General features: G+C 42.4%; 1 protein-coding gene across 1 annotated transcript in view; it reads left to right on the top strand.

Annotated features, from left to right (window-relative positions):
• Positions 1-246: 246 nt before the first annotated feature.
• The window catches only part of plcl1 (phospholipase C like 1), a 101,698-nt gene continuing 75,275 nt past the window's right edge, over positions 247-26,669 (top strand). Inside the window, exon 1 of the mRNA XM_073473067.1 lies at positions 247-1,067. Coding sequence (XP_073329168.1) covers positions 897-1,067 — 171 coding nt within the window. The 5' untranslated portion in view covers positions 247-896. The remainder of the gene's footprint in view (positions 1,068-26,669) is intronic.

Raw genomic sequence — 26,669 nt, 5'->3', positions numbered from 1 at the left:
TGCGTCCAAATCTCCCAGCGGGAGAACTCATTGGTCGCTCCGCTTGTCAATCATGATTTCCGGCAGCATGTGGGAGGAGCCCGGTGGAGTGATGAAGGGAGGGGTGGCGGGCTAGAGGCGGAACGACTGTCAATTGTGTTCTGTATTCTCGTCAAAAGTCGGCTGTTGTTGCTGTGAGTGAACCCGACGGGACCGTGGCGGCTGTGTGCAGTCAGAGCGATGCGCTCCGCGGGGACACCTGGACGGATCTGCTCTTCTCCTGACGCCAACAGCAGCGCAAGTTCGCTCCTCTCTGCACTTTGACATCGATGTGTTTTGGGGAGAAGGAGCAGGGTTTCGGGTAGCCCCGTAGCCACCGCTGGATTGTTTTCAAACAGTTTTCTCATTGACACCACCACGCTGTCATCATTTCTCGTTACGCACCGAGGCTCGAAGGGGGTTTCACGCTCAAACTGAGCCTCCGCCGCCTCGAGGACGAGCGACACTGGGAGCGGTGAAGACTTGTTGCGCGCATCCGGGGAGCGCACCAGTCCAGTCCTCATCCAAGTCCACACTGAAGGCAACCTGCCTGCGTGTGATGCTCTGATTTCCACCGCGAGTCCTTCAGTGGAGCGGGGATGGACTGAAGAGCCCAGCTCAGACTCACAGCCTGAAGTCAGCTCGGCTCGGTGCTCACTGACTATGACAGTCTGTTCATAATTAACGTAATTGGGCTGATTAGTTTTCTCCAGTGTGACAGAACTGCTGAGCGGCTGATGCCTGAGGAAAGCAAGAACCCGTTCTCCTTTAAATGGCATCAGCGCACTGCCAAGTGAAACTTTATTCGGGTCAGATCCGGCGAGTTCATTAATCTCCCTCTCCTGGTGTTTCAAAACCGAGTCCTCCTTCTCGTCGACATGTCTGAGCGTGATGGATATGGAGACAGCGACGGAGCGCCGGACTGCATCCCGCCGAGAGCGTCCCGCGGCCGGCGGAGCGGTGTCATCCTTCCCGGTGGCGGCCAGGACTCCGACACCGTCCTCCTGGAGTCAGTGAAGGCAGCACCCCGCCGGAGCAGCATCATTAAGGTACAGAGGTCCAATGCTGACGTGACAGTGTGTTCTGGCTCAACTCTACCTGTGAATATGAACGTGTGTGAAAACAAACTGACCTTAAAGGACAACACAGTTTCATACTTTGTTTATGTGTGGCTGTACTTCTTGTTTATTCAGTTATGGAAAGTTTGTATTGTAAATATTAAAATTCTGAGTTTAAATGTATTCTCCAAATTACATAGTGCCCCTTTAAATGTTTCAACAAGTGGAACATAGTGGAGGGAACATATTAACAAGTGAAGCTGGAGTGAAAGATGGAGACGTAATCAGAAATGTTGCAGTGACAAGTAACAGATCAGCTGAGATGCTGGTGATGCCTGTCCGAACCGGCCTACACCTTTCCTCCTCTCCAAGGCTGTATGGGTTTTGACGCGGATGTGACAGCAGAGCATCTTGTGGCACGTGTCTGCTGATAATCTCTCATTTCGCCTTCTTTTAGGCACGTCACAAGTGTGTAATTTCACATTCCTGTGACGTGCTTTCGAAGTAGCCATACCACATTCTCAGATCGTAGGATAACTGAGCAAGATGACTTCAGAGACACTGCTTCTGAGTGACAGTAAACACTGCTGCGTAGAGCTTCATAGTAACATAGAATTAAAAACGCCTTCAGGATTAGTTTCACCCTACAGGACTGAGCTTTGATACATTTTTTATGGATTAAGCACTTTGGCAAGAAAGTCTCGAGGAACAATGATTCAATGGGAATATTATAGTGATCTCCTGCAGACACCCTCACACTGTAAATGAATGTCACGAGGGCATACTCTTATCTTAGAGCACACAGTAACTAGCTTTAATCTAAACTTTAATGCAGTGGTGTACGAAGTGCTCAGATCCTTTAGTGAAGTAAAAGTGCCTGTACAACAATATAAAAAGTCCTGCTGTGTGTTGATCAGTAAAATGTCCTCTGTCACTGATACATTATTATTCTGTGTATGACATGATTTATATTGTGAATACTGGTGCATCAATGTGTAGGCAGCATTTTAATGAAGCTGCTCAAGGTGGAGCTAGTTTTAATTACTTGATATACTGTCAGGTAGTTGAGCCCAGGAGCTCCCAACTTTAGAGTCACAAGATATATCTGAGGGGTCATGAGATGATTAATGGGGCTGGAGAGAAGAAAAACAAAGTTCTGCTACATGTGTTTATATTTATTTATTTATTTTTATGAAATATTGGATCATCTTAGCTCACTGGGCCTCAAATGTTATTCAAAATGACACCATCCGAGCAGTTCAGAGGGGCGGTGTCTCTCATAGACATCTGAAAGTTTTCAAAGGGCCCCAACTACACACAGCTTTTGTGTGAGGGGTCACAAGCCCAAAAAGTAGGGAACCTCCAGTTTAATTTATAACTATGTAATAAGCTTATCGCATGTTTTGGGTAATATCTTCAGCTGGAAGGCAGCAAGTAACTCTGTCAGCTGTCATATAAATGTAGAGGAATGAAAAGTACAATATTTCTCTCTGAAAGGTAATAGAGTAGAAATATTAACTAGCAAAAATAAGAAATGTACAAGTACCACAACACTATACTTAAAACTAGTCCAAGGAACTTTCATTTTATGTTGCTTCTGGCCCCGGTGGACAAAAGATGACGAAGGTGAAACAAAGTAAACATTGTTTTTGTGCCACACCACCAGACTACAGAGCAGCTTCTTTCTTCCGGCTGTGAGACTCCTCAGTTCACAAATAGTTAAATTGTATGATTTATCTGACCTGGTGACAGGCATTAAGAATAACTATAATAACTTTACAGAAATAGTCAGTCTGCTCTCTGTTGGTCTCCCTTACTTATGTAGGTCATAAAGAGACATCAGTATTAAATTGAAACTGTTTCATAGCCAGATTAAAGTTCCTTGTGGTATGTAAAAGTACAGTACTTGAGTACAGTACTCAGTTACTTTCCACCACTGCTGGAAAGACCCCTCACCTACTGACCGACTGACGTCATTGTGACATCATGCTTTTCCACCCTCACCTGTGCTCAGGTTGCAGGTCAACGAGTCCCATGAAGCAGCAGGGTGGGAAGTGAGGATCATGTTTGGGGATCATTACCTGTAATGCTCAGAGGCTCTTCACCTCCGGTTGTGTGTCACCTGTGTAGCGAGGCGAGGTCATTCAGCTGAGCAGAAATAAGGCAGAAGCAGGATTTCTTGAGGTTAAAGACAGCTGAAGGAGGAATAGATTGACGCTTTCGTTGACACTGAGGTGTATGACCTTCTCAGCCCGGCTCATATGCGATGCTGATATCAGGCTCCATATTTCATGTCAGCGGTCAAGTGACGGGGAAGGTCATAGTTTTTGCCAGGCTCTTGTCTGTACTGGGTCGCGAGTCAGCCCAGTGAGCCCCATCTGGAAGATCCAGCTGAACAGAGAGTCCTTTGACTGCTGCTGGGGAGGAAGTAGATGAGAGGATGGACAGATGAGAGGAGTGATTTCAGTGACAGGCACAGTCAGCTGTGACAGCTAGGGCTGGGTGTCAAACCTTCAGAACGGACTGAAAACTGTCTGAATATTGATGACTTACTGAAACCTGGCACCAATTTGCTAAGATTTCTAGTTAAAGTGAGAGCCACAATGATTAGTTAAAGGGCAACATCAAACATTTAAACATCAGAGTGTATTTACAGGTCTACATATGTGAAAAGCCTTTTGTGGCTCCAAAGGTAGCTGAATGTCACAGTGTGGCTGATGTAAGCATTAGTTAAGGAACAAGAATGTGTGGAATTAAAAAAAAGTCATAACTCTGGTTCTGCTATATCGATTTTGATCATTTGTTTTTAAACTGTCCATATTGAGTCCAGTAGTGTTATTTAGGGATGCAACGGTAGAGTTTTCCCACAGTTCGGTATGCATCACAGTTTTTGGGCCACGGTAACGGTACGGTTTCCATATCTTAATATAAAACTACTCACACTAGCAAAGGCAATATTGCATGTAAAAATAATTAAAAGCAGATATAATCAAACCACAAACCTTATTATAAAAATGTAACACTTATCTTAATTGCCTTCCATAAAAAAACATATGCAGTATCCAATCAAGTTAAACAGCAAACATTATTGTAGTATTGTATTGTACTGTATTGTATTGTGTTGTTTGCCTTTGTGTATTGAACCTAACAGGGCATATTGAACGGTTCAAATAAAATATTGAATATTGTTGCATCCCAAGTGTTATTGGAGTGCAATGCTAGACTAGTGGACTGCTTTCAAAACCTGGCCCCTATATTACCCATGATGCAACTTAGCCAACAAGTGATATCACTGTGACTTACAAAGTTTTTGCCAGCTAAATTCTAAGCACACACCTCTTACTAAGATATTGCTCTCGTAGCTAACACTAGCTAACTGTAAAGTGTGGTTAATATGTAGGCTGGGTTAGCTAGTCACCCCTAATCCTATTTGATTGGATACATTCGGGTACCCTCTCCCAATTGTAAAGTGAGTCATCTAAAATATCTGCATGTTTTACAAGAAAAGAATATATGAATATGAATCAATTTTTTATTCATATTTAGCATGGAAGTAGAGACTAATGAATAGTTAACACAGGGATCGTGGATTAGCACTAAGAAAATGTATTTTTTCATTTCACTGCATCTTTAAGTTTGTTTTTCGCTCAAAAATTCAGTCAGAAGCAAAAAAGAACAGCGCCCCCCAGAGAGCACTAAAAAAGGGTGCTGTCAAGGCAGAAAAATAAATGAGCTTTTAATTTTTTTAGCAAGTTTGACAAAATAAGACCACATTCATACTGTACTGATTTCTTAAAAAAAAAAATGTTTTAATTAATTTTACTAATTTAACTTTGATTTGAAATAAATCCAGAGCAGGTTGAAGCACAGTGGAGGGAGAGATGGTTCGATACTCAAGAAGAAGAATTCTTCTCCACACATTTGTCAGACCCTCCTCCCTTCAGATAAGCAGACCTCCTCATTTAAGGCGATTTTTTTGGAGGTTACCAGTTGTAATGAAGGGAAAGGGCGAAGTTAGCTCCTGCACCGCTCACATTACTACAACAACACACGCTCACATGTGTCTGATACGCCCACGCATACCATGTCACCTTCTGCACACATGCACGCACACACCCCTGTTTGTTCAGCTCACCCCATCAAAACACACACACACACACACACACATGCAGGCAATTAAGGCAGTCCTTGTTAAGTCTACAAGCTTTGAACTGTTGCATGGATGTAGTAATTACATCCTCAGCTCAAGATCCTCTATGGGTAATGACTGAGATAATTCACATCGTCTTCGTCGTCGTTGAAGTCATCATTGTCGTGGTCAGCATCATTAGTTTGATTGACAGAAAATTAATTGGTATCTATTTTCATAACTGATTAATTGTATCAGTCAATTTTCAAGAAAAAAAATACCAAACATTGTCTAGTTCCAGCTTCTCCGAGGAGATTTTCTTTGTTCTATATGACAGAAAATTGAATATCCGTTGTTGTTTTTTTGTTAAACAGACAAAACAAGCAAATCGATGACCATGCCCTCTGAGGGATTGTGAATGCCATTTTTTTTCTTATTTATTTATTTTTTTTAACAATTGCAGAGATGATTGATGAATCAATCAATCAAAAAAATCAATAATATAAATAATCATTCATTGCTGCCCTGCAGTAGTTGATAATTTTTAATGTGAGCTGAGAAAACCCTCCTACTTCAGAAGCTTAATAAACTGTTTTAAAACCCGTTGGACTATACAATACAAAGTCAGAAACAAAGCTCCATCCAATGATCATTTTCATTATCAATTAAGTTTCTGATTGTTTTCACAATGAATCAATCTTTTTGTCAATAAACTGTTAAAAAATTGTGAAAAATGCTTATAACAATTCCAGAGAGCTAAAAGTGACATCTTCACATTGTCCAGCCAACAGTCCAAAACCCAAAGAAGCTTCTTTTACAAATTTATAAATGACAAAAATAAATAATAATAATCCTCACATTTAAGAAGTTGCAACCAGCAAATTAACATTTCGTCTTGAAAAATGACTGAAATGGTTAATCGATTATCAAAATAGTTCTCAGCCTTTTTCCTGTTGATTGATTAGTTGACTGATTGTTGCAGCTCGCAAAGTTATAAAAAATAGTATTTTGTTGTTGCATTTTTGCCTTCATTGTGCTGTTGATAGTACATAGGGAGACAGGAAATGAGGGGAAAGAGATATGGTATGGTATTTTTCTGAGCTCATGAAAAGTTTACATTTTGGAGATAAATGCTTTTACCAGGACTGCTAGCTTACATTATTCCTCAACACAGACACACGAGTCTCCTGAATGGTTTAACAGTACGACAGGGTTAATAAATCAGAAACTTCACATTTCTGTCAGAGTTCCTGTCAATTTGCCACATTAACCACTGATCACAGTGGCAGTTTCTACGAAGAAGAGAGCAGTCAGAGAGTTGAAGCAAAATGAAAACCCTGTGTAGACAGGAAGAAAACCATGTGTAGATGGGAAGAAAACCATGTGTAGATGGGAAGAAAACCATGTGTAGATGGGAAGAAAACCATGTGTAGTCGGGAAGAAAACCCTGTGTAGATGGGAAGAAAACCATGTGTAGATGGGAAGAAAACCATGTGTAGATGGGAAGAAAACCATGTGTAGATGGGAAGAAAACCATGTGTAGTCGGGAAGAAAACCCTGTGTAGACGGGAAGAAAACCCTGTTTATACAGGAAGAAAACCCTGTGTAGACGGGAAGAAAACCCTGTTTATACAGGAAGAAAACCCTGTGTAGACGGGAAGAAAACCATGTGTAGACGGGAAGAAAACCCTGTTTATACAGGAAGAAAACCCTGTGTAGACGGGAAGAAAACCCTGTTTATACAGGAAGAAAACCCTGTGTAGACAGGAAGAAAACCATGTGTAGATGGGAAGAAAACCATGTGTAGACGGGAAGAAAACCCTGTTTATACAGGAAGAAAACCCTGTGTAGACGGGAAGAAAACCCTGTGTAGACGGGAAGAAAACCCTGTGTAGACGGGAAGAAAACCCTGTGTAGACGGGAAGGAAACCCTGTGTATACAGGAAGAAAGCCCTGTGTATACAGGAAGAAAACCCTGTGTAGACAGGAAGAAAACCATGTGTAGTCGGGAAGAAAACCCTGTGTAGACGGGAAGAAAACCCTGTTTATACAGGAAGAAAACCCTGTGTAGACGGGAAGAAAACCCTGTGTAGACAGGAAGAAAACCCTGTGTAGACGGGAAGAAAACCCTGTGTAGACGGGAAGGAAACCCTGTGTATACAGGAAGAAAACCCTGTGTATACAGGAAGAAAACCCTGTGTAGACAGGAAGAAAACCCTGTGTAGACAGGAAGAAAACCCTGTGTAGACAGGAAGGAAACCCTGTGTAGACAGGAAGAAAATCCTGTGTAGACGGGAAGAAAACCCTGTGTAGACGGGAAGAAAACCCTGTGTATACAGGAAGAAAACACTGTGTATACAGGAAGAAAACACTGTGTATACAGGAAGAAAACACTGTGTATACAGGAAGAAAATCGTGTGCCATAGCTGTCAAGTTTATTTAGAACCGAGCCAGGATCTGACTGGATTTAAACTGTCCGGTCTCTGGTAGGACTTTGCTCACCACAATGCTCGTTTGGAATTGTGGTAAACTTTATTTCACAATCTTGTATCTTTGACTTGTGATCAAAGAACCAAATTTTTTCAGTGCAATTACTCATTAGTTCTGATGATTCATCTGGGAGAGTTTCGTGTCCAGTCATCCCTTGAAAATGCTCCAGCAGCCAGTCACCTCTTGACCCTTGATGCCAGAAATAACTCTTCCTTCTTCTCTAGTTTAATAGGACAATAATTATATGAACATGACTGTAGAGACAAGCCTTCTGGTACTCCTTAAGGATGCAGGACCACAGAGAACAGTTAAGCCAGGGTAGGAAAAGCAATAAAAAGACCAGCTTATCATAACTTTAAACTTTAAATCATTCCTACAAATGAAGTTGAAATTGGGTGAAACCTAGAGTATCTCCCTAAAAGAGTAGTTAAATTCTATTGTACATGCAGAAAAGACTTTTAATGTAATAACATTTCCCTCAGAAATATGCCAAAACTTAATTAAACTCTGTAACTATTTGACAATTCCTCCCCCATGGTCCAGGCTCGTTTTCATTCATGCATTGTTATTCAGGCCATAGTTACCCAGATGAGCTGGTGCAGCTGCCAGAGCGATGCTTCATCACGTATTAAGAGTGAGTTAAGGGGACGTTAATCTCAATCAAGTTAAACACATTAGGATCAGGCTGTTATATTAATTTTCCCCAGCAAACCATCAGCAATTAGCTTACAGCATTACTGTGTAACAGGCCAGAAGGCAAACCCGGCACTCCGCGGTAGACACGCCAGTCAGGCCTGGGAGAGTGGTGCGGGATTAACAGTCGAGGCTGTATACAAGTGAATGAAAACACACACACACACACACACACACACACACAGACACACACACACACACACACACACACACACACACACACACACACACACACACAGGTTTTCCAGGATGAGGCTCAGGGGAAGGCATGGTTGGACGTCTCTCTGACAGGCCTGTGTGTTGCCTGACTGCTCGCTGTTAGAGCGCTGAAGGACACTGTCTCTCTCCATCTCCCTCGCTGTTGTGTTTGGAGAGCAGAGCCTTGATGTCTCAGAGTTTGACCGCCAGACTGTGTTTAGTATAACTGCTGGGCCTCCAGTCATTACTGAATTTCTTAGATGGAATTTCTTGGATTATCTAAATCCTTTTCATGTGTGACATGACAGGAATATAGTACCTTATACAGCCTAATGTAGGAGTTAGGCTGTGTCCAATATCACCCTTTCATTGACTTCTCCTGTGATACAGTGTTTGACACAAGGGCACATTTTGCAGCTAAAATACTTAACATTGAATTTGTGAGATTGTCAAAAAAGCAGTGGCCATGACATGTACAGGACTGTTTTGTTCCATTGTTTGACTTTTTGAGGGCATTAGGGGTGTAACGGCACACAGAAGTCACAGTTTGGTACAACAAGAAAAAATCTACAAAAAATCCCAGCTGCATGAGGCTAGACTTTTTAAAAAAAATGTATTCTTAACAAACGGTAGTTCAAGTTAAAGTTTGTTCCGCCCTAATGTCCACCTTGCCCCAGCTGAGGTAGCTGGTACAGCCTGTAGTGAATTAAGTGGTAAACAGTGAACATACACTCTAACATAGGTTGTATTTTATGCACGGCTGATGGTTGGGAGCAGATAGATGACTCAAACAAGGATTGAACTTTCACCCAGGAGACCACTGTTTGTGTCCAGGGTGAAATCGAAAGTCAAGGGTGTCATTTTAACTTAGTAACATAGTAAAGATGCTTCACATACATAACGTAACTCCAGCTACTTATGTAATGTAGGTACGTTGGTAAGCAAGTAATTTTATTACCTGAAACTAACCGCGCTGAGACTGTACGATGAAGGTCTGATACCCCTGTCGCTAGTTTGTTGCAGCGGTCATGTTGTTTTGTGAGCAGTGATATATGTATTTTTTGGAGGCACTGGCCATTGATCTATTCAGTGGTTTATGAGGATGTGTTGATACCGACACACCGTCCTCGTCCGATCCACCACACGCTCTCTGTCAGTTTTCTACGCAGCTGATTTGAAAGAAGCAGGCAGGTCCATATTGTCACGGCGGCCATATTCCTCTCATTTCACACGGGTGGGAAGCTCAAATGTTCGGGTAATGTTATTAATGGAAATCATCAGCAACTGAAAAGACAAGGGATAGTGAAAATGTGTAGGGACATCAGGCTATCTTTTCAAGCAACATTATGTAGAAATTGGCATTTTGTGTGATTTGGTGCCTCCCTGTCTGAGTATTACACCACTGTGGAAAATACATCATTTGTCAGATGTAATGTAGGTGCTGACAACAAACAGAACTCATTATGTCATGTGTGACAAAATTATGTGTTGAAAACTTGTATGTTGAAGTAAACCTGTATGTCACGCTGTGATCCTACCCTCTCACTGAAGTTACATAGTGCAGAAACAAGTGATAGGCGGTTGTTTTACCTTGAAATAAGTCCCTCCAGATGTTCACTCTCCATGGTTGTCCAGTTGCTGATCAATCAGGAAGGAATCAGGAAATTATAACAATTAGTCAGATTCACTACATTTATTGGACTTGCAACCTGGAACACAGCAGTACAACATTTCAGCCTCCCGCCTTGACTGTGATGTCAGTGGAAAATGGCTGCTGTGTGAATATGGTCTATTGACAGACTCCCAGATGTATTCTTTGTGCATGACTGCATGTAACGAACCATGACATCCTCGTGGTAACAGTTACATTACACCCTTAGAGGGCACTACATAATGATTGACTTGCACAGATTCTGTACACTGTAAATAAAAGGCACGTATGGAAGAATTATCCTATCTTTATTCAAGAGCGTAGATTTTCAGTTTGAGAGCATGATTTCATTCCTTTTCAGTGACAAAGAATTATCATAGTTTAGATTTTTTTTAATTTAATATTAGCGGATATATTTTATATAGTATAAATACTCTCAACAGCATAGAAATGTTACGATAGTCGAGTGGTTAAGTACGCTAACAGCTATTGCATTTTAAACCATGGGACGTCGGTTCGCATCCCGGCCGCTGCGTGTCGATAACTCTTTTTAGGATTACTTAAGATGAATTATACACAAATATGCTGGCATCTTAAATAGGTGACGATTCAAATAGCTGGCTAATATGGTAAATTGGTGTATTTTAAGAGAAGCAGTTTTACAAACAGACCATATACCCGCCCCTACGGAGCGCTCAAAAAAAGGGCGAAGGAACGCACCCAAGGCGGCATCCGTCATTTCATTGGTCCACACTCTAGCTGTCTCCCTATTGGCTGGTGAAACACAATATTTTAAGCACAGGGAGGGACAGCCTTGAGTCTGAGCAGATACCTCAACCTGAGAGGACGTGCTTGTTCTGAGTGCGTGCACATTAGGTTTGAGTGCGCAGACTTTAGACCTGAGCGCATAGACTTTAGATCTGAGCGAGCACAGGACATATTTGAATGCAAGTGAAATTTTTGTGTGCAAGAAGAAGAAATGTGAGCACAAGCATGTGATTTTTGAGTTCAAGCACACATTTTGAAAGAAAGCAGCAGACATCTCAGTGCGAGAACAAAATGTGAGCATGAGGAGAATAAATCTGAGCACGAGAAGGAGCTGTGTCACTGAAAAGAAATGAAGTGATGCTCTCAAACTGAAAATCTATGCTCTTGAATAAAGATAGGATAATTCTTCGATAGCCACACGGTTATTACAGTGAAGAATATAGTAGTTAGTTATGTAGTTGTAACAGCTGCTGGTTTAAGCTGTATTATAAAGGTCAATTATCCCATTATAAATCATTATGAGTTGAGAAACCTCTTAGCAAACTACAAACGATTAAAAATTCCAAGTGCACAGATGTGCCTGCACTCAATTATGGAAAGTCATGGAAAAGTCATGGAATTTCATATCAGGGCCACAGTGGGATCCCTGTTTATGTTTGATATGGGTAGCTGAGTGTATTTTTGTCCTTACTCAGACAGAGTGCCATGAAGGTTTCTATCCCACTCTGCCTCCATCTCCTCTCCTATCTGCACTCTTTGCTCTGTGCCTGAAACATTGTGTTTTCTTCAGTCTCTCTCATTTCCAGCCCGTTTTTCCTCCCTCTTTCATTCAGTACCACTTTGGTGTTTTCTGTTGTTTTCCCTGGCATTGTTGTTCTCACTTTGTTCCCTTCGCTTTAATTCTCTGTCCCCCTCATGCTGTGCTGAGAAGTGAACAATGATTTGTATACAACGTACTCCTGGAAACTGGTCAAGAGTAATGACAATGTATTCCCTGTGTGTGTGATTGTGTGTGCGCACATGCAAAGCAATTAGGGCCACTGAGGGCCTTCTGTCTCCCAGTATCATTCTGTTACTGGTGCCACATCTCTCCGGGAACACACACCACCTCATCACAGCTGCTGGTCAGGAGATGATGTGTGTGACTGCAAGAGAGACAAGCACATGGAGCTCTGAAACACCTCACAATAACATACCAGTCATGACAACAACACCACAAGTGTAGCCTGAAGAATGACCATGAGCATGGACACACGGACACTCAGGCAGAACTACAACATAGGAAGTGGTATTCATTGATAGCCATGTATTGGCTGTTTAATGTCAGTTGTAATGTCTTCTTGCTCCCTCCCCTTTAGAGTCAGCACCACATAAAGTGAGCCCCTTTAAGACGTGCACCTCACTCAAAAAATGTGTTTGAAATTTTACATATTACAGTGCATCATGTGACCATGTAATTACATGGTTTGGCCACTATGAAAACTGGCTTCAAGGCCTGGCGCTCTTCCTGGGGGCTTGATCTCGAAGATGAGGCCAGCTGTTTTCTTTGCAGAGGAAGTTCCGGTCAAGCCAACCGCATTAAATTCTCCTCTTCCTCTTCTTCGTTGGTTTTACCGGCGGACTAAAAACCACACTCCCATCCACTGTATCAGAGTATATCGCATCATGCTATTCACTCACGGGTGTGCTGTCTTGAGTGAGAACGGGATGCACAGCTCCAAAAACAGAAAACCAATATGTGGCGGTCAATGTTGATATTGTGGCGGACCACTAAAAAATAATTTCATGTGTGGCAAACACTGAAGTAAATTGCTGATGCCATGTGTGACGAGGTGGGTGGGGCTGGAGGATGGTCTGTCTGTGCAGTGAAATTAAATCATTGATTGGAAAAAAAAGTGAAATTGGATTTTATCTTCCTGAGCAGGGTCTCAATTTACCTGGGCAGGCCACCCAAGTAGAGCCTATGTATGGGAAACAATGTTGTTTTAGGTCATTTAGAAAAACGTGTCACCATTACAGTTTGTTCAGCAGAGAGTACCATCAGATGTATTCTAACACGGTAAAATGTCTTTACAAAACAAATCTAAGTTAGAAGATCTGTTTATGTAAAAAATAAGAATATAGATCATATATTATAATTAAAGGTTCTATATTATGCTAAAAAGGTTCATATTTTTATTTTGCATGTGTACTATAATAGGTTTACGTGCTTTAATATTGAAATGTATTGTTCTATCACACTGTCCTTTGCTGCAGCACCTCTATTCACCCTCTGTCTGAATGCTCTGTTTTAGTCCCTCTGAGTGTGCCAGCTCTCACAGGCCTGAGCAGGCACTGCCCAACGTGTTTCCACAACAGCTCTGCCGGTGCTGGGGGAGTGGCCTTGGGCAGTGACTGTACAGTTGTGACATCACAACCATAAAGAAGTCCTGATGACACATTTAAAGGCACAGTTTCTGAATACGGGCTGTGTGCATTTCTCTGTGGATTGAGTGTTTTGATACTGTTACAGTATTTATGTAGCACTGAGACCTGCCTCATACAAAAAATCATGACTTTAACAGATACAGTCGATGAGACCAGCAATGCTACAGATTCCATCACTGGAAAGGTCTGTAGACGTAGTCATGGAAACACAAGATTCTTTTGTTCGTTTAAACTTCTTCAAATATTGTGCTCAGTTGTCATTATATCAGTCTGCATGATGGAGCGTGGTGGAACACTGAAAATGTTGTATTTTCATGTTGCTTGTCATTCTCTGCTGCTCAGAGAGGTTGATCGGGTTTGTTGTGTTGCACCTGTCCTCGCTGACAATTAAACTGCCATCTTGATTCATCATTTCAGCAGATGACGTTTGTGTTCATGTCACTTGAGTCATTTTCATTGCAGAACAATGTGGTGACACTACTTCATAAATGTGTCCCTGCAGTGCTGTGTTTTGGAGAAGCTGAAGGTTATGGACAACATCTTTCAATCATAAAGCCTCAGACACAAACCTCCCTCTGTTGTACTTGGCAGATCATGCACACTGTAACAAAAGTGTTGCAAGGTTGCACTCTTTATTAATCTATCTTTCTTTTCCAAGATGAAACAGATAAACTGGATAAAGCTGTAAAGTTTCTCTGTGAATATGTTGCTCTTCTTAAACCCCTACCAGTCTTCAAAATGACACCCACCTGCAGAAAACTAATCAAAATGAATTTGCTTCATTATAAACTGTATTCTTCACCAAATGACAACCAAACCCATGACTTAGGGTTGATCTAAAACCAAGAAACTGCAAAAGAAGACGTGCAAAACAGGTGGTGTTTGGTCAATGGAAGGTGACATTACGGAAGCTTTTATGCCTCCGCTGGCTTTGCACCTGCACAAAAATAGAGCCCAGAGTGTGAAACGTTTGAACAGTGTGATTACTGATAACACATATCACCTGGCTTTAATCTTAAAAGCCAATCCAAGCGCTGTAGGAAATCTCATCAGTATAAAGTTATTTTATTTGAATAGTTTTTAACTTTTGTGTAGATTTCTCCGACCTGTACATAGAATCTGTCATTTCATGTAAATGTTACTAATTTCCAATTAAATCTTTGACAGCAGATTGGATAAGTGATACTTACAGCATCCAGTCCTCTTTATTTAACCTTCTGAGGTAATAACCTTACCAACACAGTGTAGTATAAATCGTGAAGTGTTATGGGCAGCAGCCCCCCTTATCATGCTGAAGAATAGTACAGATCCAAGATGAAACTTGGCAGGATTCAAAGATAACAATTAAAATTGAAACAGGTCCAACTGTAAGGAAAATATCCTCAAGAAGAGGTCTTGAGGAAAGGTCTGATTTGTGCTTTGATTCAGTGCCATAAAAAATATTTTATTTCCTGTGCCCTCAGCTCAGATTGACTGGGTATGTTTGCTCAAAACATGCTCTGTGCTTTGTCTAGAAGTGGCGCATCATATTGCTGCTTTTAATAATCAGTACGATCTCTGATATGAGCATACTGATTTTGAACTTCCCGTGGGAAGAATGAACATGTAAGATTGAAAGTTCTGTTCTCACTGTCTATTTTCTCCGACTGCTCTCTCTGCTCTTGAGCCTGTGTGTATCTGTATGACTCCAATCACGATGCCTAGTGCAATACACAGATTTGATTGGCTGAGGCATCCAATTGGAATGTGAGTTTCCTAGGCCACTAGTGCTGTAAAGGATAGAAATGCTGCACTGGTTAAAATAGAAACCATCGTTGTTGATTGTTGGGTTAGGGTTAGGCACAGGTGTGCCTTAGGCTGGCCACAATAAAAGTCCACTCTGAAATGTGCAGTTTTTGCTGCAGCTTATGGTAGAGAAATGAACATTCAATTCACGGGCAACAGCTCTGGTGGACATTCCTGCAGTCAGCATGCCAATTGCACACTCCCTCAAAACTTGTGACATCTGTGGCATTGTGCTGTGTGATAAAACTGAAAAATTTAGAGTGGCCTTTTATTGTCTCTGGATACGACACGTATACGATACGTATACGACAGCGTGTTCCAGTTCCTGCCAATATCCAGCAACTTCGCACAGCCATTGAAGAGGAGTGGACCAACATCCCACAGGCCACAATCAACAACCTGATCAACCCTATGCGAAGGAGATGTGAGGCAAATGGTGGTCACACCAGATACTGACTGGTTTTCTGACCCCCCCAGACCCCCCCCAATAAAGCAAAACTGCACATTTCAGAGTGGCCTTTTATTGTGGCCAGCCTAAGGCACACCTGTGCAATATTCATGCTGTCTAATCAGCATCTTGATATGCCATACCTGTTAGGTGGGATGGATTATCTTGGCAAAGGAGAAGTGCTCACTAACACAGATTTAGACAGATTTGTGAACAATATTTGAGAGAAATGGATCTTTTGTGTATATAGAAAATGTTTTAGATCTTTGAGTTCAGCTCATGAAAAATGGGAGCAAAAACAAAAGTGTTGCGTTTATATTTTTGTTCAGTGTATGTCCGGGTCTGGATCTGGGCAGCGTCCGTCTCCGGGTGGTGGAGAAGGATGGCAGGTTAACAAGGGGGACACATTGTGGTCATTCTTCTAACAAGGGGGATGGCGTTCCTCCTCCTCCCCCCTCAAATCACCTGCTAAGTATGGCCACCAGAGAAAATGGTCACAGAGACACATGAACAATATGGGTGAAGACATTAGCAAGACAGCTAAGTGGGTTGTTGTTTTAAGTCTGTATCTGTTTTTTTGTGTGGCAGTCTGCTTTAATTAAACTGCTTTACTACAATAAGAAATGATTGGATTGACTAATCCAAAGAAGTTCAAACAATGATATCCTGACATGGTGTGGCATCATGAAAACCACTACTGAAGCATCAATTTCACACTTCTGGGTTGTGATTGTTTTTCTCAGAAGACATGGCCTGTAATCTTAGTTGGACTTTTAACAGTTTTACTAGATGACAGGCAGGCCATGTGTGCAAGACTTCTAAGTTTTTCTTGAAGGTTGTATGCTGAAATAAGTGTGAAAGGCAGAACAAGAGAGAGACAGAGACACCTGATACATGTTAGAGTGTTCACGTCTGTTATTAGAGTTAATGCGAAGGATGTGGGATTTAAATGGTGACCTTCACTCCGGAGATGGCAAGGTCTCCAGTGCTGGAATTAAAACAAGAGGATTTTATATTTGAATAACTGCAAACACAAACTAGTTTAAGCTGAGCGGCTGCTTGGATGACTATGGCAAGGACTGGAGCGAGAACGAGAGAGGAGTGCAGGCTGTTTGTATCTACAAATCACTCCCTGTTTAACTCTCTGTGCCTCCCTCTCACCCTGCATACACACAGATAAACACATTTCTCAGTTGCACAGCTGTCTTGGCTTTCCATCACCGTCAGTCACTCTGAGTTCTCAAAAAGGAGGAGATGCCAATTCTGGAAGCAGGGAGGGAGCATCTCCAGAGTGCAGGGGACACAGACAGATAAAAAGTGAGAGTGGTTCGACAGGTTGTTGAGGAGTTGAAGCACAGACTTGACGTGAGGGCAAACAGTGAAAAAGGAGGAAAGAGGAAGAAAAAGAGAGTCATTCAGGCTGACGCAGTTTGCAATATGTGTGTGTGTGTCAGCTCAGCGGTGCGTGGTGTTAACCTCAGGGTGGATAGATCGGGGAAAACTCTAGAGACTGCATGACGGGTTGTTTTGCTGTTTTGGGCTTCAGCCTAGAGGGCAACACACACACACACACACACACACACACACACACACACACACACACACACACACACACACACACACACACACACACACACACAGGTCCTGAGTGATGTAACAGAGGCCGCTTTCACACCGGGTTTGCTAGTTTGAATCCCACTCCTGATAACCCAGTGGTCTGTTTTCACACACTGTGGTACCTTTTGTGTGTGACTTTCCTCTACAAACTGCAGGTGTTTACCTATGTGCCAGGGAACATGTTTGTACTGTTCAGGCCTGCTCACACTCGAAAGTGGCACAATGAAGTTTATCCTAATGTCTTAGCCTCAGGCGGACCTTGAGGCTTAGTAACATAGTGACTATTCACAGGGTTAGTCGGTGAACTACTCAGGCCGTCCTCATCAGAAAATGACCATAGACAGAAAGGGCACAAAGTCTGAGAGCACTTGTCTAAAATACTTATATTTTGCATTTGTTTTGAGTGTAATACTATTTATTTTATTAAAAATGATAATATCAGCTTAAAAACTTGAGTGAAAAGTGGAATCTTTGAAAAGTGTACATGAATTTCAGAATATCTTCGTATTTGGTATGTCCCCCTTTAGCTTTAATGACAGCATGCACTTGAGCTGGCATGGAACCCACAAGTTTGTGCAAAACCTGATGACTCATGTTATCCCAGCATGATTTGACAGTGTTAAACAAAGCTTCTTGTGATGTAACAGAATGCTTGGCTTTCTCAGTCTTCAACTGCTCCCATACATGTTCAGTGGAGTTGAGGTCAGGTGACAGTCCATGACAGTCAGGACTCCTTGGTCTTCTTTGGTCTTCAAGTAGTTCTTACAAAGCTTTGAGGTGTGTTTGGGCTCATTATCCTGCTGCAGTATGAAGTCAAGTACAATCATGGCTAGACTAAAGGTTTCTAAGATGGCAGTGCATGGAACTCAAAAACATTTTTCAGAAACTGAATCAAGTGTATCCAAAGCACGATCAGGCAGACCCAAAGTGACCACACCATCAGTGCAACTTCATCACAGATACAGAATTTGCTGAATAAATAATGCAAGACTCCAATCAGCAAAAGTACTGTCAGAAGAAGGCTGTCTTGTTGTGGCTTCAGAGTAACAGTTTCTAAACCACTTCTCAGGAGGGTAAACGAGACCAAACACATGAGGTAGACTGCTGTTTATGACCAGTGTGAAATCAGAAGTCAACAGTGAGTTCTTTTAACTTACTGGCATAGTTAAAGGAACTTGGGGCAGGATTTGTGAAAAAATAAACATGCATTTTAAGTTTTTTAATGCTAATGGGTGATGAAGCGTTCAAAACCAAAAATAATGGGCCCACCCACGTATCTCTCCATTGCCTTGAACAGGCTGTGTGCTGCATAATGTACTGCAATTCGGGCCCGAATTTCCGGTGCAGTCCTGCGGACGTGACGTAAGATGACGCTGAATGCGTATCCTCGACGGCTTTCGACTTGGATACGGGAAGAAGACAAGCGCGGTGGACCCAAACTAGTGTTTGGGTAGTAATGGATTCTGCTACGGCCAGCAAACAACCCATCACCACACAAAGTCCACTAAAAAGTCACACTAAGAAGAAAACAAAAGTTTTATCAGCGGCATGTCATGAGTTGAAACGACATTACGAGCAAAGCGGGCTGGCACCCGAATACACATCGGATACGCGTTCGACTCATGGAGGCAGCTTCAACTTGAATTGGGACTGAGAACAGATGCTGACATGGCTCATTTCCTAGTAACCAGGTAAGAAAACATTACAGATCATGTTTAGAGCTTGATTTGAAAATCATATGAGATCACAGAGGACTCGGAGTGACCTAACGTGCAAAGTAGCGTTAGCTGCAAACACGTAACTTAGTCCACCGCTGTGTAACACTGAATAGTTACAGACTGCGCATTTTCCACGGTCCTTTAGTCTGAAACCGAATAGTTAGAAATATGTCCCTTTATATACGGGACCGAAAGCCCAACCTGTTATCCGGGAGGTGACGTTAGCAGCTGGATGTAGCCACAGGCTAACGGTTTGTTTGTGTCTGTGTAGTAACATTAGCCGCTAACACACAGCAATCCCGTATCAGAGACGATATTTCTGTCCCTCACTATGCCGTCTTTACTTTCGCCTGTGCCTTTCAGACTGCATCAACCGTAACGGTAAATTGCCGCGCTTGTGTGTCGCTACACACAGCAAGCCGGCTGCTTCATGTGTGTAGGGGATAAGGCATCAGCTGCACTGCTGTGAAGAGCTCATGCGCGCTCCCGCGCCGGCTTGGCTGATGGCAGCAGTTACCCTAACGGCTGCAACGGCTGTCGTGTCACTATTGAGTCTTATTTCTTGATACTGCCCCAAGTCCCTTTAGGTCAACGTGGGTACATTTATAACTGAAGTTACAGAAGTAACAGTTATTTTAACTCAAACCATGATGTTTTCCTTAACCCAACCCTGTAGTTTCTTTTCCTTAACCTAACCAAACAGGGACCGTGTGATGGCGGTCCAGTACACCAGTCACTGGTACGCTGCAGCAGTTGTGTTGTTTTGGGAGTCACTGCTAATCGACTTATTGAGTTGTTTAGGTCACAATACCTGTTCTTTCTATTGTTTCTACACTGTGCTGTGTACTCCTCCATGGCATTTTGTCTCCAGGACTGTGCATCATTTTCATTCTTCAATAACATACTTACTGTCATTTAATCAGCCCTCAGCTCAGCTAGTTAACGGGACAATAGGTAAAGGTTTTTTTCAAAAGATGTGTTTGCACAGACTCTTTACTGTCAACAAACCAATGGAGCAGAACTGAATGGTGTATTCCAATCGACTAATCAATTAATTGACAAATCACTGCTTCTTAAATTAATAGCTTTTCTGAGAAATGATGACACTTTCTGTGTCTGGGCTTTTATGTGGTTAAGACCCTCAAATGGACCAGAACAAAGTAAAATAAACAAAAAACAAACAAAAACATCAACTAATGAGTGTCTTCCACCAGCTACTAGAAAGAAAAATTTTGTTTAGTATCATGTCGGGCAGTGAGGCATTTTATCTCTCCTGTTGTATTTGGCCAGCAGTGCAGGAATGTCGCTAATGATGTTATCATGATTAGCAGTCTTGGATTTTTGTCATATGGACCACAGTTCAACTGGAACTGATCTCAGACCAGCTCATTCAGACGGACTCTTAAGAGTTCTACTCCTAGATTCAGACCCAGATTCAGAAACTACCAGTTAGAAAGCATATTTATTTTTTCCCTCAAGCAATTCCATGCTCTTATCTCTATGTTGTTTCTGCAGCAGTGCTACATAATTACACTGTGACTATGAGTGTGTCCACTCCAGCTGACTAGTTGGTTTATGAAGCCATGGGTGTGTCCTGATTTACCAGAAAGTTGAACCAAGCTGTGTGAGTTTGTGTGTATCTGTACATATGTACTTAAAACATATTTGTTGTTGTAGTTTATTAGACTAAACAGACTTAAGGTAGTTACAAGCTTTTGTGTGTCTGTTAGTGTGTGCATGTATATATATTTGTGTGTGTGTGTATGTGCGTGTGAGTGAAGGGCATGTTTCAGCTCTTTCAGAGCAGAGGAATGCTGTGCGGCTGCCAGACTCGGCTGCTGTGACTTCACTGGGACCAGCGGAGATCCCTGGCACCACACACACCTGCTGCTATGGCAACCAAATACAGGACCCATGACAACCTCCCTTCCCGTCCCTCGTCCCCGCCCTCATCCCTTCCCATCCCAACCCAACTCACTCCTATCCATGCTGTGTGTGTGTGTTTGAACATCTCTGATTCTTTGACTTGCTTGTGAGATTTGAATATTGTTGACTGCAAAGGTTCTATGGACATTTATTCAATTGTGTGTGTGTGTTTGCTGCAAATGAAATGTTGAGGTTAATGGGAGCTATGAGAATGAACCAAAACAATAAAGTAGTGGGCCATTAAATCAAGGATGGGGTGAAAGTCGTGTAATAATTCTCTTTTGGTTTGTCACTGTGGGCGACCTCTGTCACAACTAGTCATGTGACTGATTATTAAAATAAAAATATTAATTGTAGCTCCTTTGAAAATCCGCTTTACGGTGAATCTATGGAGGAAATGCAGTGCTGCTCTGATCTCTGTGGGTTGAAGAGTCAAACTGGTGACCACACCCAACATAACTCATGGATGTGATCAAGATCGTCTTCTCCAAAAACATAGCCGTATAGGTAAGCTTTGCAAGCAGCTTGTTTATGTTTATTGTTTGGCAGTGAACCCTAGTGGTGATAGTAATTATGATAGGAGCAAAGGAGGAAGTCAGGTGAGGTTGTTAAAACAGCCTCTAAAGTTTTTCAGTGAAGTGGGAGCCGGAAAATGGTGCCACCCTTTCTTTTTGTTGGCCTTTTCATGGCTGTATTTGTTCTGGACAGGTGAAGGGTGACATGAAATGGGGAGAGAGAGGAAGAGTGGGGATGAAGGCCATAGGGTGAATTCAATCCTTGGGCAAATGTGGTAGAACTGCACGCTCTACCAACTGGTGCCCCCTTTTCTATATATTCAACGTAATTGTTTTTGAATGGAGAATCCAGAATCATATCATGATACCTTATGTCCAGAGAAATTTGGTGTGGACATTATGTAACATTGTCTTGAGTTGCCTGTTCACACATATAGCTCGAAACAGAAAGCTAGCCCCATTCACACTGCCCTCCCAGTGCGGGAATCATGCGCCGATTCTCCGCCTCGCTGTCTGTGTGAAAGTTACAGATGTGGAGAGGGGGGACAGTTTGGCTGCGGCTCTGATCCGCTGCTGGAGGTAGTATCAGAGCCACAGCAGAGGCGAGACAACGTCTGTGTGAATGGAAAAGCCAGAGGCGCGGATCAGGGGTGTGTCTGTCTGATGGTGTTCACAGTCTGACAACTAAACGGATCCTTCACTCATCAAATAAAAGAAATGTCCCACACTTCAACCCACAAAGCAACGTTACAGTACCAAACAACAGTAATGTGGTAACTGGTAGTGTCTTTGGCAACTTATATGAGGAAAAAGTGTCTGTCATCCTGTCTGTCCTACCGACTCTTCGTCGTCTGTCCCCGGCAGCAGAGCCAGGCAGCTCCAACAGTTGAATGGTGGTGATAATGTGACGCGATTCAGAGCAAAAAACTTTAACTCACATGTGTTTGTCGCCTTCCACTATTGTGTTGTTGTAGTAACTGTCTCTGGCAACTTGTATAGAAAAAAATCACCTCGACTGTCAGCCCTCCAGATCGAGACTTCAGTGAACTTTCCCCCAGAAAACAGCATCCCTCCTCGTGAGTGAAAGCCAGACAGGGTCCTCTGTTTACTGATGGTGATAATGTAATTATGTCATATCATCTTTGTCACTTTCCAGGATGCATGGTGGGTCAGGATCTCAATCACAAAACATTATAACAGCATCCATATGATTATAAACAGTCGGTGGATACATGTTTAGATTAACAGGTGGACGCCGGGGGAAACACAAGGATGTTAAAGTTATGATGTGTGCCGTCACGCCTCCTTTGGTTCTGCTGCTTGGTTCAGTGTGAACAAAAAAAGGTGGCGTAAGGTGAACCTTCACTGTGTCGGTAATGTGCAGTCTCTGTGTGAAAAGGGCTACTGTATTTGGCTGAGGCGAGGGGTGGGTCCTGTGTAGAGCAGGCAGGAGGACTCATCCTAAATAATGACTGTTTTCTGCACTGATATCAATACTATACTATTTGGGCGTATCCACAATGTCAATGAAAGAGTAAAAAAACAATATGCAGGCAAGCAGAAAAGAGTACGAAGCAGCTACACTCCATAGAACGTCATCAACACGCTCACTCATTTGCTGAATGAGTGAATTCTCTGGGCAGTGACCTGCTGTATTCACTTATAAGCTCAAGAGGACATTACACAGACTAGCGTAGATGTAGAGGGAGGATAAAGTCTGTTTAATGTCCAGGACAACTGAGTCGGAAATTTGAGTTCACACACAATGCTCCTCCAGGTGTCTAGACAACTTGAGGGTAGCAAAGTGTGAAAGGGGCTCTAGAAACAATAGTCATCAGCAGCTTGCATGCAAACAAAAAGGCTTTAAAGTGACTCCCCCGTCGTCACTATTACGCAGCTGTGTGCAAAGCAATTATTTGAATCAACAGCTTAATTAGCCAGCAGCTTTGTCTTTAACAGACACTGGGTTTGTTCCCCTGTTCAAATATTGTTGTCTGATGGTTCAGAGAAAAATCCCCTCGCTCACACTCGTACTGACGCTCACATGTTTCCATGGTTACCAAATGATCGTGCGTTATTACGCCTGGACCACACCGCCTACCTCCACCTGACTGCTACCTCGCTGAACTGCTGTAGCTTTCACGTGTGTGGTGTTCACACTGACAGCACGTTTGCTGTGGTGCCAGCTCTATCTTTCTCCATTGAGTTTGCCTTTGATCATTTCATTACTGATATAGGCATTGAAACAATAGTGATAGGTGTAATGTTGCTGGTAAGATGTCAATATGACTAGCAACAGATCATTTTCACTTTTGATTTCTGTTCTATGTTCTGTGTATTAGATTGACATCTTAATGATGAAATATGCTGGCAGATTTTGTTGCCTTGTTGACAGACACAGACTCACTTTCCCTGTTTTCATTCTTTATGCTGAGCTAATTGGCTGGGAGGGGAGTTTCATTTTCATTGTTAAGGGGGAACATGAAAATGAGACTCCCCTCTTGCAGTCTCCCAAGTACCACCAGCAGCAAAGTATTTTAAAAGGGTTTTATTTAAAAACACAACTAAACACAAACAGAAGAGATGGCAGTCTGGCTGGATGCAGAAAGAGGAGAGCCCTCTGGAACTGGGAGGAGCCGGCCTTTAAACTGCAGCTTGGAGGTTGGAACCAATCAGCTCCTTGGGACAACCTATACACACGGCCATCATTCACTCAATCAGCCAAACACATCTGCAGCCTATCACACACTCACACAGTCAGGTCACACAGAGAGATCACAGAGAAAATAAAACACATTCTGAAATAGAAGTGTATACACGACCTGTAGGGTCGCTATACATCGATAAGTTACTGACAGGTGAAGTCAATGAAAGTGATCATCTCGTTTCAGTGCAATGTTTTGCCTGGAAACCCGGGGTTCTCATATTCATGTTGATGCCACTTGATGCATACCACCAACCCAAACGCCATTACAGATCAAGTCCACCCCCTCGTGGCAATGGCAGTGGCCCCCCTGCAGGACAGTGCACACTCCTTCACTGCAAAAACTACTCAGATGGCCTGAGGAACCTGAGAATGAGATCAAGGCGTTGATCTGGCCTTCGAATATCCCAGATCTGGATCAGATCAAGCATCCGTGGGATGTGCCGGGACAAGTCCGATCAATGGAGGCCCCACTGTGGATCAGCTTCGGCTCTAACCTGTCGAGGCATGGACATAGGACCTCTCGGGGTGGGTCCTGGCACGTGGATGTTAGCAGTGGATCTGAGGGTTGTGAGTTGGGCCTCCATTGATTAACCTTGTGGATGGAACTTGAACTTGTTCCAGGACGTCCCACAGGCGCTCAGATGAGATCGGGAGAATTTGGACATATCGAGCTCTTTGCCACATTTCCTGGGCCATTTCTTAGCAGTCATATTAATCTGAACCTAACACTTGGCAAGAACGTCAGTGTTGAACTATTCCCTATTCCCTGTTTGAGTAAGTGTAATGGTTATTAAAAACATGCTAAAATCATCCATCAACTATAACATGTTCTGTTATAGTTCTGTTATATATCCTGTTATCCCCAGGTTAATTGGATGCTATCATTAGACACCATTACAGGGTTAATAACACCTCTACTTCCTTTCAGCTATATTCTTGAACATTACCCACCCACACACCTCATCTTTTCCTCTGTGTGTCACTCCCACTAGCTTAAAGCAACTGCACACACACTCACTCACACACACACACACACACACACACACACACACACACACACACACACACACACACACACACACACACACACACACACACAGTGAGGTGAGAAAGGTGTTGAGTGTCAGGTTGATGTTCTTGGAAGCAGACACCAGTGGTCACTAACGGGATTACTGGACTAATCATCTTTCTGTTTTTGTCCTTTTGGGTTAAACCACTTTTACGTTCACTCAGAATATGCCCCTCCTCTTTCTGCTTTTGTCTCAGTTACTGAAATCATCAAGTGTCTGTAAGTTAAAACAGTCTGTATCATTATCAAAAGGTCTGGTAAACTCTATCTTCAAGGTGCCCTGTGGAGTTTCTGTTCACATTCACTGATACTCACCAAAACACACTGTGTGTATCTTTGGGGTCGAATAACAAACATGTTCAAAGCATTTCCAACTTCATTAAACAGTCCATTTTTTAAAAAACATTTTAGAAACATCCACGTTAACTTGCTAGCAGTCTTCTTCTTCACTGCCTTTATTAGTACAGTGCTACATTTCTTGTAGCATTACCACCACCAGCTGTTGATCAGTGGAACAGCATGAGAGTGGTGGCAGGAGGGATGTGTATTGCATCACCCCACATGTGCATGTACATGCACAATACAAACAAAGCAGGTACGCACTTGAAAAAACACTGCTCCATTGTGCTTCTAGTGTTCAAGAACTCGACAGGGTAGATTTAAAGGTCCACTTGTTGATTTTTGAGTCTCATTCCCAGCTCGTCAAATACTGACTCTGTGGGATTGTGGGTCGGGTTGGCTCCATCCCAAAGCGCCAGTGTTTGAGGAGTTGGGGTTGAGACTCAAAAATCAACTTTCTCACAAAGTGGGCCTTTTTTAATGAGTATAATGGCTTAGGAACACTTCTGACTGGTAAACAGAACCATCACTTTGCAATTAGAACCAAAATATGAAGGAAGTTCTTCCTGTTTACACAGAAACGAGTTCAATGGCATATAGTGTGAGAGATAAAAGGTCAAACCAAAGCAGTAAAATACACCATAAACTGTTTGCTTTGAAAATAGATACGGTACTGTTGTTTCATCAGTAATGAGAGATACAGTTTACTGTGTGTTTACAACACAACAGACGGAAGTCACTTTCACTGCAACAAATGTTTTGTCATATTCAGGAGGTCCTGTTCTTAGGAGGACGCTCTGGGCTCACTCTGTATCTGTATCTCTTCTCTCTATTTACCACAAGTAACACCTTTTAAATTGAGATTTATATTATATTATATTATATTATATTATGTTATATTATATTATATATTATACGCCATTTGCCATACCGGACAATATTATTGCTTTGAAGCATTTTTCCAGAATGAAATTTAACTGTGCTGTTTGAGGTTATTTCACAATTGCATTTAATTATTGGGATAAATGGGGACTTCATATTGCTGTGTTTTTTTTTTAAATGGGGAAGCAGTACAAGGAAGAGTGGCAGCAAATGTCTGGAGGAAAACAAGTC

This window comes from Pagrus major, chromosome 9 (genome assembly GCF_040436345.1).
Source record: "Pagrus major chromosome 9, Pma_NU_1.0".
Lineage (NCBI taxonomy): Eukaryota > Metazoa > Chordata > Actinopteri > Spariformes > Sparidae > Pagrus > Pagrus major.
This window is presented reverse-complemented; position numbering and strand designations above follow the sequence as displayed.